Source organism: Arthrobotrys flagrans (assembly GCF_004000055.1).
Source record: "Arthrobotrys flagrans strain CBS H-5679 chromosome Unknown unitig_15, whole genome shotgun sequence".
In the NCBI taxonomy this organism is placed as follows: Eukaryota; Fungi; Ascomycota; class Orbiliomycetes; order Orbiliales; family Orbiliaceae; genus Arthrobotrys; species Arthrobotrys flagrans.
This window is the reverse complement of record NW_027137545.1, coordinates 4,732,528-4,752,276: the sequence shown is the minus strand read 5'-3', so window position 1 is coordinate 4,752,276 and position 19,749 is coordinate 4,732,528. Positions and strand designations below refer to the sequence as shown.

Sequence of the window (19,749 nt, the reverse complement as noted above, 5' to 3'; positions counted from 1 at the left end):
TCAGCACCCTAAGAGAAGTTCGGGTGCAGACGGATATCTCTGAGATGTGTTGCCCGGCTTCACCCGTTAACTATAATTACCATCACCAAATTACGTGTACTCATAATTCCACTTAACTGCAGCCATAAAAGATATAAAATAGTTCGGAGTTCAGAGAATATCCGGAATTGTCAGTTCGATACGACCTTCTACGACTGATATGATATCGATAGTCCCGTAGCACCACGGAATCTTTCGACGGCAAAGCCACTCCTGTAGCTCTGAGGCGAGGCTCAGCCCTGCCACATGCATCCTTGGTGTCCTCTATAGAAGAAGACCTATCAATCGATAGAAGTTTCGAGGTTTTCAATCCGATTGAAACCGTTTGCAGGCATGTCCCAGTGTTTCGAATTAATTTCTTCGTTCAGGGGTAACTTTGACACCTGCCAGCCATTTACCATTTCATTCACCATTTCATTTGAAGAACAGACCAATCTAACCGCTTTGAAGCCTAGTTCATTCGACAGAGCTTAGCTTCGTTCTCCCGGAAAGCTGTTCTCGCATGTTCTGTTTCCCTTTTCTCTCTCTCATAAAGCTCGATGGTGGTTCAGTTCATGGCCCCTGGTCATCACTGTATTGAAGTCAGTATAGCAGAGCATCAAAGTAATATCACTGCCGCCCCCTTTCCGCATTCAAGGCATCGCTGTAGACTCTTCTTTTTTTTCTTTCCCTTCTTGGTAGAATACACAGAAACCTCCAGCTAGTAGCAAGCAGTATATTATAGAGTTAGCCCGCCCGGAGAATTAATTAATTGTTTACCTTTGTCGTCACAATTTAATATATTTCCTTGCCTGCCGAACAGCGAATTCAAACCCTGTTACTTGACCGATTGTTGATTGTTGATTGCTAACCGGCTCAACTGTTCCATTCCTTCTCCACCTCCTACATTCGCTACTTCCCATTACCCAACCCTATCTCGATCTTTCCCTCTCCCCCCGGCATCGACATCTTTACTTCGTCCGTCATCTAATTCTGACCTTATTCCGACTTCTTAATTCTTCCATCCTTTCAATATGTCGCTGCTTGACTCCGGTTGGATCACCGTACGTTCTCTCCCTCTCCCCGCGTTCTGTCCGTGCTTTGCTTTGCTTGTCCGTTCCGAACTGCTTCGCTACGACCTATCTGCTGTTCTTACGATTCCGCGTCCTGACGGCGACTAACCATTCGTGACATCATCACCAGGTCCAAGAGAAAACCTTCAGGAAATGGTATTTCTAGGAATCTTTCCCGGGAGTTGATCCGAAGCAATCTTCTAATCTGTCGTGCCTTTCACATCTAGGCTAAACACAAAGCTCGTGACACGAGAGCTTAGGCCAGCTCAATCGTTAAAAACTGATCTTTGCGATGGTGTACGTCTCCTTGATCTCGTGCTGGGTTTCGGGCTTCGGAGTTTTCCTTATCCTGACGGAATTTTTATAGGTCCTCCTTATCCATCTTCTTGAAATCCTTGCGAACGAGTCTCTCGGACGATATGCCTTAAAGCCGATTATGCGAGTCCAGAAGGCCGAAAACGTTCTCAAAGCACTAGACTACATCAAGCTCAGAGGAATTCAATTATTCAATATCGGTGCAGAAGATATTGTTGATGGGAATCTCAAACTTATCTTGGGTTTGCTTTGGACTTTGATTACAAAGTTTACTATCAGCGATATTAGGTAAGAGCGAATCCATTTGACGATGCTTGTGCTGAGCTGAGAGAAGAAGAAAAAAAGATGAAAGCGTTGGTTACTGACAATGAAATGTTGCTGTTTAGTCAAGAAGGTTTAACTGCAAAGGAGGGTTTGCTGTTATGGTGCCAGAGAAAGACTGCTTGCTACGACGAAGTCGACATTCGCGACTTCTCTACCAGCTGGAATGATGGCTTGGCCTTGTACGTTCGCGACTTCCCTTCCAACTTCGAAGTTCATATGACATCACTTCACAACATTCTTCTAACTACCTACCAACAATACCAACAGCTGTGCCTTACTCGATATTCACCGACCCGACCTCATCGATTATGATACTCTCGACAAGGACGACCATAAAGGCAACATGGCCCTAGCCTTCAAGATCGCGACAGAGGAAATCGGTATCCCAGCTCTCATTGACGTCGAAGATATCTGCGACATCAACCGACCCGACGAACGTTCAATCATGACTTACATCGCCTACTGGTTCCACGCATTCAGCCACCTTGACAAGATCGAAAATGCTGGTCGTCGCGTTGAGAAGTTCGTCGCTCACATGCAGGGCGCCTGGGATATGCAGCACGCCTTCGAACAGCGCATGGAGAAGATCCTTGCCGAAATTCGAAACATGCAGAACACCTGGCAGTCGTCTACGTTTAAGGGAACGTACGCCGATGCAAAGGAAGCTCTCGCCCAGCTGAACAATTTCAAGAGGTCCTCGAAGAGGGCCTGGGTCAGTGAGAAAGCCGAGTTGGTCTCATTGCTCGGCAATATCAAAACCAAGTTGGCAACCTACAAGTTGAAGGACTACAACCCGCCACCACATCTGACGCTCGCTGTCCTTGACCAGGAGTGGAACACTCTCCTCGTGGGCGAGAAACAGCGCAGTGTACAGATCAATGAGCAAATACGGATGTAAGTGCGAGAGCCATGCACAGAATGCGACTTCCAGCACGCTAACAGACTTCCAGAATCAAGGACAACCTTCGTCGATCTTTCGCTAATAAGGCTAACGAATTCGTCCTCGTCCTGAACACCACACAATTGGAGCTCAGTGAGCTGGAAGGTGACCCTCAGGTACGATTGTTCTATATTCCCTGAATATAGAGATATATACTAATAAGTTGTAGAACCAACTCCGTCGCGTCCGTAATCTTAATGACAACTTGCGTAAGATCCGTGGCGACCTTGACATTCTGAAGTCCATCACCAGACAGTGCGAGCAAGCTCACATTGAAGAAAACGACTACACTGTATACTCCTACGACGAACTTGAATATGAATACGGCCTCGCAACCTCTTCCACTTCCAAGAAGCTTGCCTTCCTCGAAAACCAAATTGTCGCCCGAAACATGACGAACCTGACACCAATCCAGCTCGAAGAATTTGAGAGCGTGTTTCGTCATTTCGATCGGGACGGCAGCAACAGTTTGCAGGAAATCGAGTTCTCGGCTGCTCTCGCTAGTTTGGGGTTAGTCTATGATGAGGACACGATGCACGAGACTTTCTTGGAAGTGAGCACAGGAGCCCGTAGTGTGAGCTTCGAGCAGTTCATTCGATTCATGGTCAGTGTTACGGAGGATCAGCAAAGTGCAGAGCAGGTGTTCCAGAGCTTCAAGGAAGTTGCTGATGGAAAGGTATGTTATCTTATCTTATCCAAAGGGCCCCTCATTACCCCTCAATCTTGAAACTAATGAACTTTTGATCTATATAGCAATACGTTACCGAGGTTGATCTACGACACTCGTTGATTCCTGACCACATGGTCGACCAATTGATCAAGGAGATGCCCATCCACAAGGGTCCTCTCCAAGAGGAAGACCAGGAGTTGGAGGGATACGACTACATCACTTACATGGAACGATTGATGGACCACATGAACGCCAACGGCTTTCGCTACGAATAAGTGACGGCGGTGCTTGCCAATTACCTTTCATATCATGATGTTTGCTTCCTGCATCCATGGAGTCCAATGCTTGCTTTACTTTTGATTTCCGTCGTTTTCATCATACCTTTCATACACCCCTTCCTTCCTTACTACTCCTCCTAACCGAGCTCAGAAACCTGCACGAATAACACTCTTCTAATCATATAGCCATCTTTCGTTTTTGCTTCCTCTTCTCCTTTGTTTTTTGCCCTTTCGTTGCATGCATCGTGGTGGAGAACTCGGGTTTAATTTTTATTCGTTACTGCTTGCAATTCCACGTTTGTTTCGTTTCATCGATTGCTTTTGGTATTTCTCTCCTCTGGTCCTCCCCCCTTGTCCCCTCGAGCTCTCTTAGCGGTGTTTTGCTTTCGACTTGTACTTGCTGCAACAAAAACGTCACCTCCATTGCGAAACGGTGCTTTTTTTTTCTCTTTTCTTTGCTTTTCTGGTTGTTACCCCTCTTCCCCTTCCGAAACCGCGATATATGGTTCGGCATTCCTTATCTAGGTGAGATTGTTTTCTTTGTTTTCTTATTTGTGATGCATGTAGGGAGGAGAATAGGAACTTTTTTTTTTTCTTTATTTGTAATTTATTTGTTTTTATTTGTTTTTATTTTTAATCCGTGTAATGGGAAAAAATTGAAATTAATGTTAATAGTTAACTTGATAGCTGCGTTATTGCAGTTTTTTTCCAGCAGCTAAAGAGTGAAAGCAACGTGGGCGTAAAACACAGATACATAAAAAGGCATGCTACCCTTTTAAGATGCATATGATGGGAAACTATTTTGAAAGCTTGGTGTTTCCGGGAATTTATGGTTCTTTTGTATCAGATATCTAGATGGGGAGGAGAGCTCTAGATCTTAATCATAAAAAGGTGTATACCTACTAGCCACCCATAGACCTATTCCGTGGCGATAGTTTGTGAAAAGATAACTCTGAGGGCCAATTAGCCAAGTATGTGGGTAACCGACCTCTGAAATCCCATTCCATTTCCCTTTCAATGTGGAGAAACAGCAGAAAGAGGCAAAGCTCTTGGTTCGACTACATAAGCAAAGGAATGCACAGAAAAAATGCTTGGGCTTTTGAGTTAGATTCGCTCGGACAGTTTTCTTTTTCGACAAGGGGAGAAGGAAAAGAAATGGGAAAACTAGGGATAAAGGAACGAAACAGGTGTTCGGTGGGTCTAGCGAAGTGTCTCTGGACCTCCACTTTGGGATTTTGACTGGTCTTGCCATGTGTTAGATACTCTTACCTACTTTACCCAGCTATTTAGTATAGATGTACGTTCGAGACGGGAACGAAAAGGTTCAAGATCTTTTTTTAATTTTGAAAGATGTGTGTGTCTTGATCTTGATTAGTATCTAAGACAGAACCGTTGTTAGAACTGCTACCACAAGGTGTCTTTGTCAGCTACGTACCCGCAGTGGTAACGCCTATAGCTCGAGGCTAACCAGCTCGTTGCTCCTATACCGACGCCTACTCCGTCCGTATAGAGCAAGTCCAAGGGCTTTTGAGACTAGGTTCTTCTCTTATTATTGCAAAACGGATGCCGTCGACGGTTCATGATACAGCCGGGGATTGGAGATGATTCCAAGACCTGTGGAGAAAAATGGTAATGTAATGTCATGTAATGTATGTAATATTATGTATGTCAGTATGGATCCTCAGTAGGAGAGAGACACATGTAAGTATGTACACACCCCTGAATTATTCCATACGGGTTATGTACAGCAGATAGATATTGGGAAAGCAAGCAAACAGGTTCTTTTTTTCGGGTTCTCCACGTTTGTTTCGACGGTGGAGGGTCAAGGCGGTGCATAAGGATATTTGCATATCCTATCCGGATTGTCGAGGGTGCTTGTTTGATTGCTTCAGCTATAGCATGCCCCATGGCATAACATGGAACTTGATATGATACGATGTGGTATAATTTTGTTTATTCAGGGAAACCTTCTACTCTTTCAAGTGCATATTCCGTCATAAGAACCCTTTTTCGCAAGGCAAGAATAAGTAGGTATTCGATTGGTTTGACGTTTTGTTGAAGTTGCAGTTGAAGTCGAGTGAGGTTGGAACCTAGTCCAACACATGGGCAACTGCACACCATCATCTCTGCTCCATCCCAGCGTTTAACCAAACCAAAGCAGATCAAACCAACCTCCATCAGCTAGAGCTAACCGCTTTCCTGCTCTTGCTCTTGCTCTTGGTACATGTACCTCTTGCCTGCCCGCCTGGTTGTCTGCTACTTCTTTACTTAACTCACTTACATACTAAGAGGTTTTTCCAACATCTTCCCAGGCTCTTCTTCCTTTACCTTCAGCCTCTCTCCGTCTTCCTGTTCTCCCACTACAACCCTGGAGCTCTTACCACCGACGAACCTGCGATTCAGATGGCTGTTCGGAGCTGCTGACGGGGACCTTTACGAGAAGGGAACGGTAGTACTAAGCTAAGCACTGTACTTTGACGGGTTCAAGCTGAAGCAAAGCATAACAGCTCGTGTACATGTAAGTAAATGTACCTCCCTTATACCAACATTTGTTGCATCGACAATAGCATTCAATGCGTCGATTCTTCCATCTCGATTTCTATTTCATAGCTACCCCATGATAAGGCTGCTTCATCCCATCTCCTTCGGACATTCTACTTTTGCTTTCTCTACCTTGTCTTGAGGTACCCTTATCTGTCCATATCACCTTTACTTTACCCTTACTTTAATACAGCAGGGCATCAACCTGCCTTTCACCAGCCAACCAACCAACCAAGACTATTCGATAAAGCTTGCCCGTTTCTCACGGATATCTTCCCGAAAGCAACTCTCACTTTTTCCTGCAAAGAAAGAACAAATAAAAAATAAAAAATAAAAATAAAAGGGCTGAAAGGTTCCGTAGCAGAGGGCATTTATGCATTTCATTGCTTCGAGAATCAAACGAAAGAGAGAAAAACCTTTGTTCGCGTCCCCGTTAGCTTGCTTACCGCTTGCTTGCATTCCCGAATCCTCGCTGTGATTGGGAGAGAAAAGTAAAAGGGCCTAAGCTCTTCTCTTCAACGTTCTGGTTTGCTTGAGGAGAAAAGGAGAAAGGAAAGGGCATCTGGCAAACCTTCTACATTGTCTTCGAACTTCCTTCGGCAATCGCTTGTGGCCAAAAGGGGACTGGGGGAATTTTAATTCCATCAACTCTTCTTTTTTATCTCTGCCTTCGTTTTACCTTTTTACCTTTCGATAGAGTGCAATCGCTGATCGAAACGGGGTGTTTTGCTTTAGCTGCAGCTCTTTGCTATTCTAGAATAGAAATACGGAACGTCCACGTATTTCCCACGTTTCTTACACTTCTTCCCTTTTTTTTTTTTTTTTTTCCTGGCTGGGATCCTTTCTCTTGCAAAAGGGGCGGGAACCTTCTTTAACGGACAGGTTTTGGCTTGGGAGGTTCATACATCGCATTGTTCCTTTTTCTGAGTCTTCAAAGCTATCTCGTCGCACCCCTCCCTCTTTGCTTTTACGGATAAGAACGCCCGGGGGCTGTTTGTTTGGAACGAAACGGTTTCGATCGATCAAGGGGTCTCGTCTCTTTTTATACGAAGGGAAGCTGGACAAGATACCTGATACGTACAGTAAGGCCGCCTCCTTCCTCAAAAGCTTCCACGCCCTTTCCTCTTTCTCGCTATTGTTCCTTTGGGCGGATGACCTCTTTGAGGGTTTTCTGGGTGCTCGCTCTCTGGTTTTTTTACAGATTACCCGAGATTGGAAACCATCCAGCCCAGCTACCCCGCTACTTCTTAGCTGGGTGATTGCGTTTGCAACTCACAATTCCCATCGAACCTCCTTTTTCTGGGAAATGTCACGACTAACGAAGTCCCCGTCACAGCTGCTTCGCTCTTGGTTAGTTGTGATTTCTTAAAAAGATAAAACCAGTTATAGTTAAACGGCGTCTAAGGCAAACGGATTCAGGGGCACCGTTTCAACGGGACTAGAATACTCTCTGATTAGAGGGGCTTTTCCCGCGCTCTCTTACATATTTTACGAGGTTTCGCTGTTACCTTTCTTTTCTCTCTTACGTTGTTACTTGCCGTTCAGCTTTCCATACATACCGCCTTTGTAGGGGTGTGCGTGGTTTACTCGCAGTCCCCTTTCTCAACAACGCGAGCTTCACGATCACGACCTTAACTTCTTCCTCGACATCATCTTTCACCATGGCGACGTCGGGGAATTACTACTATTCTCCAAACTCCTTTATGAACCCGGGACCGGCGCCCAAACCCCCGTCGACCCGGCCGAATTTTCCCGCCACACCGATTCACCACCAGATGAACACCATGTCAATCCAGCGGAGTCCTACCGCTGCTGTTGGTGGTATTCAGCGGGAAGGCTGGGCATCGGTCAAAGACGACGGGTTCCTAACCATGTGGCAAAAGCGGTACCTAGTGCTCCGAGAAACCGCACTAGATTTCCACAAGAACGATATCAAGGGATCCAACGCGGCGCTATCGATCCCACTAAAAGATATTACCTCGGTGAACCGTGTAGAGATCAAGCCGTTCAGTTTCGAAATGATACGCTTCGCAAGCTCGAACCAGACATCATCTACAAACCCGGATGCGCCGCGGAAGACCATGTTTATCGCTGTTAAGAACGATACAGACCTATATGGATGGATCGATGATATCTACTCGCGGTGTCCGTCCATGGGCGGGGTTTCAAATCCCACAAACTTTGCGCACAAAGTGCACGTCGGGTTTGATCCCATTTCAGGCGGGTTTACAGGTCTACCGCCGGAGTGGGAGAAGTTATTGAATGCTTCGGCGATTACAAAGGAGGATTATCAAAAGAATCCGGAGGCCGTGATTGAGGTTTTGGGATTTTATACCGATAGACAGAAAGAGGATGCTAATCAAGTTTATGGCATGATGCCCGGAGGTGGGGTGAGTGGGAAAGAGCTGGGGATGGATTATGGAGCTCAGCAAAATAATAGTAGTACTAGTTTGCCCGGGTCATCTACTCCTTCTACTGACGGATACGGGAATAACCAGAGTTATCAAGATGAGCGGCAACGGCGCGAGGAAGAAGAGAATAGGAGGTACGAAGAGCGAGAGAGGGAGTATAAGAGACAGATGGAGGAGAAGGTACGGAGGGAGAAAGAGGATAGGGAGAGACGCGAGAGGCAAGAACGTGAGCGTGAACGCGAACGTCGGGAGATGGCACAGCAGGAGCGGGAGATCGAGGAAGCGGAACGCCAGCAGCGTGAGGACGAAGAACGTGAAGCGAAGGAGCGCCAGCGTGCAGAAAAGATGGCAAGGGAGCGTGAAGCTAGGAAGAAGGCCGAGCAGCAGGAACTTCTACTACAAGGCGGCGGCGGCAGTTCTTCTCCAGGCTACACGCCCAAGAGAGTTGCGCCGTCTGCACCTGGAGGTTCGTCAGCTCGACCCCCTGCCAACTTACGCCAGCAACCTACCGCTCAGCGACCCGCTCCTCCTGCTCCAAACGGTACAAATGGTTCTCGTGCCCCTGGTCAATCGCCATCTACCCAACAGCGGGCACCGGCTTCTTCAGCTCAACAACACCAGAGAACACCGGGTACGGCCCAACCAGCCGGCAATGGAATCACTCCTCTCAATGTCAAGTCTAAGAAGGAACCAGATGCTGCCACCCTGGGCGCGATCTCGACTAAGAAGGAGCAACCCAAGGCACGCATGTCGCAGATGAGCGAGCAGCAGGTTATGGATAAGCTGCGCTCCGTCGTATCGCCCGGTGACCCGAACCAATCCTACACCAAGATCAAAAAGGTCGGCCAAGGTGCCTCTGGATCCGTCTACGTTGCGAAGATCAATACCAACGCCGTATCGGACGCTGCTCGACAATACGCGCACGACCAACCTAATGGCAAACGTGTTGCTATCAAGCAGATGGATCTGGCACATCAACCTAGGAAGGAGCTGATCGTCAACGAAATCTTAGTGATGAAGGAAAGTCAGCATCCGAATATTGTGAACTTTTTGGACGCGTTTTTGAAGGGAACAAGTGAGCTTTGGGTTATTATGGAGTACATGGAGGGAGGTGCTTTGACGGACGTTATTGATAACAATCCTTTGGAGGAGGATCACATTGCGACCATCTGCTTCGAGGTAGGTTTTTTCTTATTAGATTGTTCTGTTTTCGGGGCTTTCTGCTAACGGATGGTGGTACAGACATGCAAGGGGTTACAACATCTGCACTCTCAGAAGATCATCCATCGTGATATCAAGTCCGATAACGTCCTCCTTGACGCCCAAGGCCACGTCAAAATTAGTATGTTCCGCCCGCTATCCAGACGATTTAAGGTGCAAATGCTAACAAAAAATTACAGCCGATTTCGGTTTCTGTGCTAAGTTGACAGATCAGAAGGCTAAGCGCGCAACGATGGTCGGCACACCGTACTGGATGGCACCAGAGGTCGTAAAACAAAAAGAATACGGACCCAAAGTCGACATCTGGTCGCTGGGTATCATGGCGATCGAAATGATTGAAAGCGAACCCCCATATCTAAACGAGGAACCACTGAAGGCGTTGTACTTGATCGCTACGAACGGCACACCGGCATTGAAAAAACCGGATAAGCTTTCCAAGGAGCTCAAGTCCTTCTTAGCATTCTGTCTGTGCGTTGACGTTAAGAGTCGTGCGACGGCAGATGAATTGCTACAGCATGATTTCTTGCAGAAGGGGTGTCCGTTGCATAGTTTGTCAGCGCTGCTTGCGTTTAAGAGTAAGGGTTAGAGTCCCGGATATAGCTTTAAAAATGCAGGTAAAGGGGGTGCGGCGAGGGATGAGGACGAGGTGGCGACGTTGGCGGTTTGTGCGATGTTGGTGGAAAGGGGCCCGAGGATGCGGAAGGCGGTAAAGAAAATTCTGTTATCTTCGATAACGGAGAGACCGGAGGAGACAGGCGTTGTGACGAGAGGTATGAGGAAAAGTATGACAACAAATGTTGTAAGGGAATCGACGAGGGGGATGGCGATGGAGATGGCGAAGTACGAGCCTCGCTCAGTCTCAACACCTCCGAGTAGAGAGCCTGTCAGGATACCCAAGACAACTATGAGCATTGCCGACAAGCGTTCATTTAGTTCTGAGACTGACACGATAACCCGGACTTCTGAGGGTGTGAAAAACAGAAAATAGGAACGACCGTTTTGTTTTTGGATCTAAAGAAGGGAGTGAGGCCGGAGCCGAAACCAAAACCGGAGAAATCTCGGAGCTGATTATGGCCCTTTCGATGGTCCCAGACTTAGGGTTTGGGGGCTGTCATTGCGGTGCTGCTGCTTTCTTCTTGGGGATCTTGAACTTTCTCTCTCAGGGTCTTCTCTCTTTCGTCGTCAGGTCGTCGTTCTTTTCTGCAGCTTGTATTTTTGTGACCATGGTTTTTATTCGCCCCGGACTTTTTTATATTTACTATTACACTTACATACTATGCGGCAAAAGATATTTTATGTTACCACTATTACTACATGTCTTCTTCTTCCTTTTCTCTTCTTATTCGATGCTCTAGAAACACACCCTTTTTTTTGGCACAAACAACCACCCTATTAGTCTTTTTTATGTTTTCTTTATTGTTGCCACACGGAGTCATTCATACCTCTTACTTTCTTCTTCCTCTTCTTTTTTCCTCATGTGTTCTTTTTATGTCCCTTTACTTGAAGCCTCTTCGATGATTATATCACTTTTTTTTTTTGGACGTCGTCGTTTTTTTTGCGTGAAACTGGCGGAATGAAACGACCTTTTTTTTTGTGTGGTTTTATATATACTTGCTTTTTATCTGCCTAACTACTACCCATTAACTAGTGGATACTATACTTACCTACTTAGTTTATACTTACTCTTACTCTTACTTATACTAGATGGATTCTACGTGGACTTCTTTGATTTCGTGTTTTTGGAGCCGGTTGAATAAGTGTTAGGGTATTGCTGGAGTTCGCTTGGTGATAAGTTGATGACTTTGTGAGAAAGATCCAACATGCATGCGCCAAATGTGCCGCGACAAGAAAATTTAAAAGAAAATTGCAGATGCAGCTAGGGATATTTATGCCTAATGGTCGAGGAATTCTGCAGATATGGGGGTATTCTAAGAGATCATAAAATTCCTCGTGCTATAACTATAATAAATGCCAAATAAATAGATGACTATCTTCGAACATCAATTGCCTACTAAATAGATAATTTACCCAGAAGCATTAGCATTACTAACCAACAACCAAGGCGCCGGCGACGCCGTGACCATCGAAGTACAAGTCGACGGCGGAGTCCCAGCAGTTGCGAAATAATACAACCTTTCCCCCGAATTGTTACATATGGATAGCTGACTCCTAGGAGTATTCCCAACCAATGAAACCCCATACTGGGTATTAACATTAACCTCGTAGTTTACCCAACTACCACCTTCTTGTAGGACTAGATAACCGGTCCAGTTCCAGCCTTCGATTAATGTATTTGCGGCGCTTGCGACGGGGGTACTCGTGCCCGAAGCGGCGGCGGCTATGGTTTTTGTCCAGGTCGTTTCTGAGGTTGTTGTTGTGCTGGTTATTGATATGCCCATTTCTCGGATTATGGATGTTGAGGTTGATCCGAGTAGAGATTGGGGGATGACGCGGGAGCAAGCGCTGGAAAGGACTGGGAGGTTGTATGTAGTGAGTTCGGGGGGGTGCCTTTTTCTTCTAGGAGGTGGGCGGTGAGGACGTAGGGGGTTGTCGTTGTTTCTGAGGTTGAGGTTGAAATGCTGGTTGATGTGGTTGAGAAGGTGCTGGTTGTTGTAGTTGTTGTGGTGGTGATTGTGGACTGGAGTTCGTAGCCTGGGAGGGAGGTGCAAAAGTCTTCGAGGCCGAGGGAGACGGGGTTGTAGGCGTCGCCGGCTCCGAGGGCCGGGTCTAAGGTCAGTCGTCGTGGTGGTTGTTGTGTCGGTACTTGTGGTTGTGTTTTGTACCGGCGTCTGTGTCTGTATCTGGAAGTGGAGGATTGCTGGTGGTGGTAGTAGTGGATGAAGTCGATGTCGAGGCTGTTGAACGTCGGGTACTTGTGGTTGTGGTCCTTGGAGATTTTCTTTTAATCCGACAACGACGTTACAAAGCGGTGTGTCTTGCCTGGTTTTCAGTCTGCTTTCGTCTAGAAGAGTGGAGTTGGGGCGTAGGTAGGCTATTTCTTCTGAGCCTTTTGATACCTTTAGGTATCCGGTGTTACTGATGGCGAGTAATGGTGGGCCTGAGCCGTCGGAAGGTGCGGGGGCTAGGACTACTTGTCCATTGATGAATTGGAAGAATAGTTCGACATCTCCTGACATTGAGCGCATGTAGAATGGAGTGTTTTGAGGATCGAAAGATGCTGATGTGGATGTTGAGGATGATCCTGTGGTTGAGCCGGTACCGGATGATATTGTGAAACCAGAAGATATCGACCCGGATTCAGATATTGTAGAGGATTGTGGAGATATTGATGTTAGGAAGGATGTAAGCCCAGATGATGATACCCCGTTCCCACTCTGGGAGTTTACATCCGAGGAAACTGTGGATGTTGGATTTTCGGTATCGGCGCCGAGTGAGGTGTTATCGCCGGGACCCCAATTTATTTTATCACAAAAGGGTAGACTTCTTGCGCTGCACTGCTAGATCAAAGTAAAAGTCTTGTGAGTGGCGACGAAGATTGTGGTTGTTGGAACATCCCGCGTTCTGACGGAGGTGATTAAGTATAGTGAGGATAATAACAAGAGTCAAGAAATAGGGTCGAGAAACCTCGAGTATCATAGGGTGCTTGGAAGTTCATCACTTCTCTGGATATTAGAGTTGGTTATCCGTAAAGGTGCCGCGAAGCTAGCGCTGGGGTTGGAGCATGACATGTATCGTAGCTATCAGGATTTTAGTTTTAAATGCTGAATACGATCAAAAGAATAAAACCTAGCATCGAACTAGAGATACTGTGGTTATCTAAAAATATTCTGGGATATATGTCGGATACCACAATGCTACTAGATACGTTACAATCAATGGGTATAGGGTGTCCTGAGCAGTTGAGAAGTCAAGATGATCCAGAGTCGAGTCCTTGCCAAAAGCAGGTAGCAAAGTCACTAGGTATAGACGTTACTTCAATGTTACATACCAACTTAAGTAATCCGCGCATGTCATCCATCGCAGGGATTAGCAATTCCAGCGTTACAAGTCCCATGAACTCCATGAACTAAGATATAAATAAGTTGCTTAATGAGGTATCGAATCCAGAAACAGAAACTCGCGGGAAAGATACAACAAAATCAACACATAGTTTGTGTAACAATAGTATGTCTTGGATGAGCATATACGGAAGGCCCGCTGCCCCACTGAGTTCCTAGGTTCTTTTGTGCCCTGTCTAAGCCTCACATATGGCCTATTAGTTATATAGATACCAGCCCTTTTAACTTTGGAAACCCTTCCGAAAGTGTTATAACTTGACAGGAACTGTTCACTTTCAACCCCTCCTCCAATAGTATGTATACTGGAGTTGATGATTTTTATCTGGCCACAACAGACCTCTAAATAGAAAGTCGAAGTTATTAATATCGCCTCAACAATATTTATTCGGTGATATACGATTTCGGAAGGAGATGAGCTATTTCGTCACATAGGTGTTCATACATGGGCAGCTTGAGTTGTCTGGTGTTCCGAATTTCGACAGAGGAAGGAGCAACGTTGGCCAAATAGAACGACATAGAATGTCATCTCGATTCCGGGACTGTATAAATGCATCAATGAGCAGGATGCACCAAACCTTGGATGCCGAGAGACTAGCAAAATCTTTCTCATCTGTCGTGTTGCAGCCGCTTAACAATCATTTATAAAACTATTCCAGAGGTACTTGCATACACAGTAGGAGCGGATTATTTGCCTCCCGATATAACATTTCGGAAATGAATACGACAAATCCCGATACCCCAGAAAATTTGATATCGCCAATTGAAAGGGTCCGAGTCCGGAGAGGATGAATTTTCGCCATTTTATTTCGCCGGATAAATTCAACCCGGCGGACTTGCGACATATCGACGGTTAATTAGCCAAGCAACTTTTGATACCCCTGATTTCCCCAGACTCTTCTGTATATTCTCGAAAATTCATGGAGGGATGATAAAATGCGGAGACGTCAATTTCTTCCTCCGGATTCTAGAATTTTTTGCGGGTGCACAAGGGTATTTTGGTCACGAGAATTGCAGTGGTAGCGAGACAGCCCACGTGTGGTCTGAAACATTGGGCCCCTACGCTAGGGTCAGTATCATTAAGGTTTTGATGAGGATTTAATTTCATCCGAACTAACTAGGTACAGACCTACTGAGGCTAGCGGGGTAAAATTTAATCGGCAAATGTCATGAATCATTCATTCATTGCAATTCGAGAGTTATGCTATCCTAACATAGATGTGCGTACGTACTTAACTACAAAAAAAGGGTATGAAAAACCTCCAAATTTAGTAGATGACATATTCAACCTCGATCTTCTTGCTTTTAATCTCAGTCTCAGTCTCAACCTTCGACTCGCTCTTATCAGTCTCCTGCTCGAACTTAGTCTCAACCTGGTGTTGGAAGGAATAAGGACCAGCCTTAGCCTCCTGTTTAGTCTTCTTGCTAGTCTCCCTCTCCGGTCTCTTTCCCTTAGTCCATTCCTTCTCAACCTCGACTTCACGTTCGACTTCAATTTCGGTCTTAGTCTCGGTCTTGGTGGTCTCGAACCCAACTGGGACGTCGTCGGCCTCGAGCTCGTCGCTGAGCTTTAGCTTTGGTGAGGACTTATCGACGTCGAAAACGATCTTGAAGTCGGCGGTGAAGTCGCCGGCGGCGACGGAGTATTTGAGTTCGTCGCCTTGGGTGATCTTGAAGGTGGCCTTGCCGCCCTTGCCAAGGCTCTCTGGGGCTTCGGTGGATTCGCCGATGGTGGACTTTTCTTTGAGGAGGGAGACGGTGGCGTCGGTGGTGACGGAGATGGTGACGGGGACTGGAAAGTGGGTCAGTATATGAAAGATGGTACTAAGGCAATGGATACTTGTGTGAAGTATGGGTTACTAACCAGAAGAACGGACGTCACCACCCTCATGGATTTCCTTAATTCTGGCAGCAACGTCGAACTTCTCGACGATGGCCTCGATCTCACTGTGAAGCTGAGCTACTTGAGCGGACATTTTGTATGGATATGTTCAAAAAATAAATAAAATAAAAAGTAAGAATAGAAGAATCGGATAGGGCTGAGTTAGGATATCAAAGGAAGAAAGATAAAGTTGTGCGTGAGTATAAGAAAATTCCAACAGACAGGACGACTCTCTTCCCTCTTTATATCCCACCAAGCCCCACCCCCCCAATCCCCTCGAGCAATATCAGGTACTGGTGACGTGAGGTGCGGGGTAAAAAAAGCTAAGGACTCCAAACAAAATAGCCCGTGGGAATGCGTGCATTGCATTGATGAGCTGGCGTGGAAAAGGGTATGGTATGGTATCGTTCTCAGCTAATAAGCTCTCATAGCCCTACTACCGACATAGACATATGCTGCACCCACCCATGCGGGGCTAAGAGAGGGGGCCCCATCGATCTATTGGCAATTAGCGCATGTAAAAGGCGTAACTAGGCACGCCATTAAAACGTCTAGACTTTTTAGCTGTTGAAAAACGGAGTTTGGTTGGATATGCACTGGTGAGGGGTTCCCGTCGGCCATGTTCCTGGTACCAGTTCAAAGCTTGTACGTCCTTAGTAAACTATTTGAGGAGCATTTGCTGCAGAAATGTTTCATGTTAATTCCATTCAATGGGAAGGAATCTCTTTTTTAAAAAGTGGGGTTAGCAGAGAGGCAGTCGTCATACAGACTTGTAATAGATATTGAGTTTTTTTATATGGGGTACGTCTGCGACACGCGAAAAAGAACGACACTAAGGTATTCTAACCGACCCGCAAAAAGCCATAACTAGTCGATTCGAATGTTGAGGACCGGAGTTTAAAGTTAAAAAGTCTCGATTTCAGGAGTGTTCATCAACGAGCTGAATCTGTTGATGCCTTGAGAAGCGGGATATTTGGCGGGGTTATTGGAAATGCCAATGTGAAAGGAGCAAGCTTTTTGCTCAAAGTCAAGGTGGGATGTCGAATCGATGCAGCATAGCCACAATCAAAAATGCATGGTTGTATGTTATGCATTTGGCAATCGCTTTCTCGAACTAGTTATTTCAACCGGTTTTCTTTTGCTCGTTTAGGTCTACGGCTGATATGGAGGAGATTCCTACGCGTTAAGTGTATGAATATCTTGAGATGGAGAACTCCCTGACGGATGGGATCGGGAATATTGAGCGTCTTGATGCGCGAACCCGCGGAAAACTTTATATTGTTGGAATATCGGATGGACTATTAAGAGAAAGTAATTGCCGGGCGAAACTTGGACGGACGATATCGATCGAAAACCGTATTCTACAAGAAACGTATTGAGGGCATACTCCCCTCGTTGATGATTCTCAGCTCAAGAAGCATCCCTTTCTCACGGCCATCCGATGAAATGTTGTAGGTCATTGATCGCGCGAATGTTGACTGTGTTGAGCCAGGTCCAACAAGGCTTTGCAGACTTGGCTTCGCCAGACCCCCCACCTTCTTGCAGCCCGATAAATGGTATTCAGCCATTTCCGTCGAGAATCGGGCACTCTTACATGATAACGATAGCACGCGCTGCTTCAAAAGTTGGCGTTGTATGGGGAAGCTTTTGCTATGGAAAAACTCCTTAAGCTTTCGTCTACGCACTTATCTGATATCACGTTGTCAGCTTACTAGGTATAAACTTCGTGATCAGTCCCAGGTTCAAGGGGAGGTATGTACCTGTATTCGGGGCTCAACAGCAGCAACTGTCGTATGCCGGTTGTTGATACACGTCAGGTATGTTCGTACCAAAAAGAACCCGAAACAATGACTTCCGAACGGGAACTCGGCTTCCCGACTACCCGGCCCGATCCTTCTTGTGTATCTTGGCTGTAACCTTGGTGAACCCCTTCAATACCTCTGAGTAACGTGAAGGTCGGACATTCGGAGATATTTTTTGCGTATCTTGCCTCGAAACCGGGGATGCATACTGCAAGTCAATGGGAATGAAGAAACCTCTAACATGTGTACTACGTAAGCTACGGAAAGGCGCTCCTGATATCATTTGCTGCTCCTGAGTATATCTCCGTATTTCACCATCGTTGTTGCATACAAGTCTTACGGTTTGCTAGCCTCGAAACCGGCATGCAGGCTAGGTAGGCATCGAAAGTGTGTGATCATATGGCACAATATGAGGTGAAATGGGGATTTCGTGGCGTGACCGAGAACCTTCCTGTTCAGTTCGACGCGTGATTTTTTGTCTATTGACGGCCTTGTGTGGATTCAACATATTTCACAGCATCGAGTATAGCCTTGTTTTCTCGATAATAGCCTGTAGGAAAATTCTGCAGGATTTTTTCATCTGAGCGCTGTCGGATAAGCCAATGGAATGACCATATATTGGGAGTCCTGTCGCGTCGCTTAGCTAGCTAAAGGCTTCCCAGTGGTCAAGCTCTGAGGATGCCTTTGTTGTAAGTTGAATCCGCGACCCTGCTCTGGGAATCGACATCGAGAGACAAATATCAAAAAGACCCACTTCCACAGCGATCTGATTATGCAGAATGTGAATTCTTTACGTGACATCCGCGTCTGAAAACACTACCGCCTTCACAAAACAAAAAATGTTTGAAAGCAGATTCCAATGCGGAAGCTCTAGCCTTGCGAAGAAAGCATATATCATGCGACAACGGCATTCCCAGGCACTATCACTTATCTTTACCGTCCGCCATTCGCTACCACTGAACCTCCGAATCATCTGCATAATGTGGCATTCGGAATGAGTTGTCAATCCATCGATTGGCTAACTACTATGTATAACTGAATTGACTTTTAACCAGGGCAGCGACATGGTTCGCTGGGTTCGAGATACCAAATCCATCTTACACTCTGCACATACCTCGATTCATCCCGATTTCCCCATCCCATCATATTGTAGTTGACAGCGTTTTTGTCTTCTGCAGGCTGTAGAAGACAGAAGAAGATGGTGTGTGAGTGGCTAGCTGTAGCCTTTTAGGAGCATGCACCATGAAGTTACACTTGATGGCTTTGATAGCTTGGGGGAACTGGTCGGAGGAGGAAAGGAAAGAGCTTAGGCTGCAGGAGCTCGAGCTCAAGGGAGCTAGAGAGCTATAGCTAGCTACCCGGCCAAGGAAGCTACGTCGACGTCGACGATTCGACGCGACTTTTTACAACGGGTCTAAGTTGAAAGCTAGTTAGCTCTCTAGTGGTATTCCAATCTCTTTTCACGGGTGCTTGTCGATAAGAAAGAAGAAGTACAGTGAGAAATTACCAAGGCATTCTTTGGACGAATCTGGCAGCTTTCCATCGCATATATTTTCCAGATTGAGAGTTTGACACCTTTTTCGGAGGATATATATGGAAATTTTTAGACATTGGACTTGACAAGACAGGATTGTTTTCCGGGTCTATGCTTGACGGTAACGGTTTAAGTTGTTCCAAAGAGCTTTCACATAGGTCTAGCGTTCCCTTTGACAAGAGGCTAGCTAAACTTGCCTGGCTCTACTCCCATAGACGTTAACGTTAGTTGGATGGAGTTTGAGACCTCGAAATATATACAAGGTCGAGATTTGTGGCTGCTGAGACGTCACTGTTTGTTTGCCCGTCAGATCTGACATGACGGTTTCTGTCATAACTTACCAACGGTTAGTTGGGTTTTCCTTGCGCTTGATGAAGGCGATTTGATGACATAGCCCATCGACATAGCCCATCGACATAGCCCATCGCTGTGCCATCAAGACGAACATTAACTGACAGTCAGATCATATGTTCGCGCTGTATGGACATGTACAGTCCCTGTTTTTGAACTCAAGCGCGCAGTAATCTATTATTTATCACACACAAATCAAATTAATTTCGGCCAAGGAAGGGAAGAGGGAAAAAACTTCTTCTGATACATGTTTGAAATGCAATTGCGTCTGCAACATCGTTTGTATAGATCGTTGCATGTCCACCGTCGTATTTCTTTATAAGAATAGTAACAACTTGCGAGATTCTCTTGAGATTCTCGCCCCAAGCCTCTG

The 19,749-nt window shown here is 46.0% G+C and overlaps 4 protein-coding genes across 6 annotated transcripts; 2 read left to right on the top strand and 2 right to left on the bottom strand.

The window, feature by feature from the left end:
• Positions 1-1,052: 1,052 nt before the first annotated feature.
• On the top strand, positions 1,053-3,615 carry DFL_001294 (uncharacterized protein; the record flags this gene model as incomplete). The annotated part of the gene is made up of 9 exons (XM_067629890.1): positions 1,053-1,082; positions 1,222-1,247; positions 1,319-1,388; positions 1,459-1,694; positions 1,793-1,909; positions 1,998-2,624; positions 2,681-2,786; positions 2,840-3,346; positions 3,424-3,615. 9 exons carry the CDS (start codon positions 1,053-1,055, stop codon positions 3,613-3,615), a joined length of 1,911 nt encoding a protein of 636 aa, XP_067495866.1.
• A 4,205-nt stretch (positions 3,616-7,820) lies between these two features.
• Positions 7,821-10,779, top strand: DFL_001293 (uncharacterized protein; the record flags this gene model as incomplete). The annotated part of the gene is made up of 4 exons (XM_067629889.1): positions 7,821-9,749; positions 9,813-9,912; positions 9,971-10,339; positions 10,406-10,779. 4 exons carry the CDS (start codon positions 7,821-7,823, stop codon positions 10,777-10,779), a joined length of 2,772 nt encoding a protein of 923 aa, XP_067495865.1.
• Positions 10,780-11,815: 1,036 nt separating this feature from the next.
• Positions 11,816-12,928, bottom strand: DFL_001292 (uncharacterized protein; the record flags this gene model as incomplete). 3 transcript variants are annotated; one of them, XM_067629886.1, is made up of 2 exons in its annotated part: positions 12,199-12,690; positions 12,809-12,928. In XM_067629886.1, the coding sequence occupies 2 exons, from the start codon at positions 12,926-12,928 to the stop codon at positions 12,199-12,201; spliced, it is 612 nt and encodes a 203-aa protein (XP_067495862.1). The 3 variants fall into 3 exon arrangements, with proteins under 3 accessions (XP_067495863.1, XP_067495862.1, XP_067495864.1); XM_067629888.1 differs by having other exon boundaries at positions 12,309-12,518; positions 12,575-12,928; XM_067629887.1 differs by having other exon boundaries at positions 11,816-12,928.
• Positions 12,929-15,075: 2,147 nt separating this feature from the next.
• On the bottom strand, positions 15,076-15,783 carry DFL_001291 (uncharacterized protein; the record flags this gene model as incomplete). The annotated part of the gene is made up of 2 exons (XM_067629885.1): positions 15,076-15,599; positions 15,672-15,783. The coding sequence occupies 2 exons, from the start codon at positions 15,781-15,783 to the stop codon at positions 15,076-15,078; spliced, it is 636 nt and encodes a 211-aa protein (XP_067495861.1).
• Positions 15,784-19,749: the final 3,966 nt, after the last annotated feature.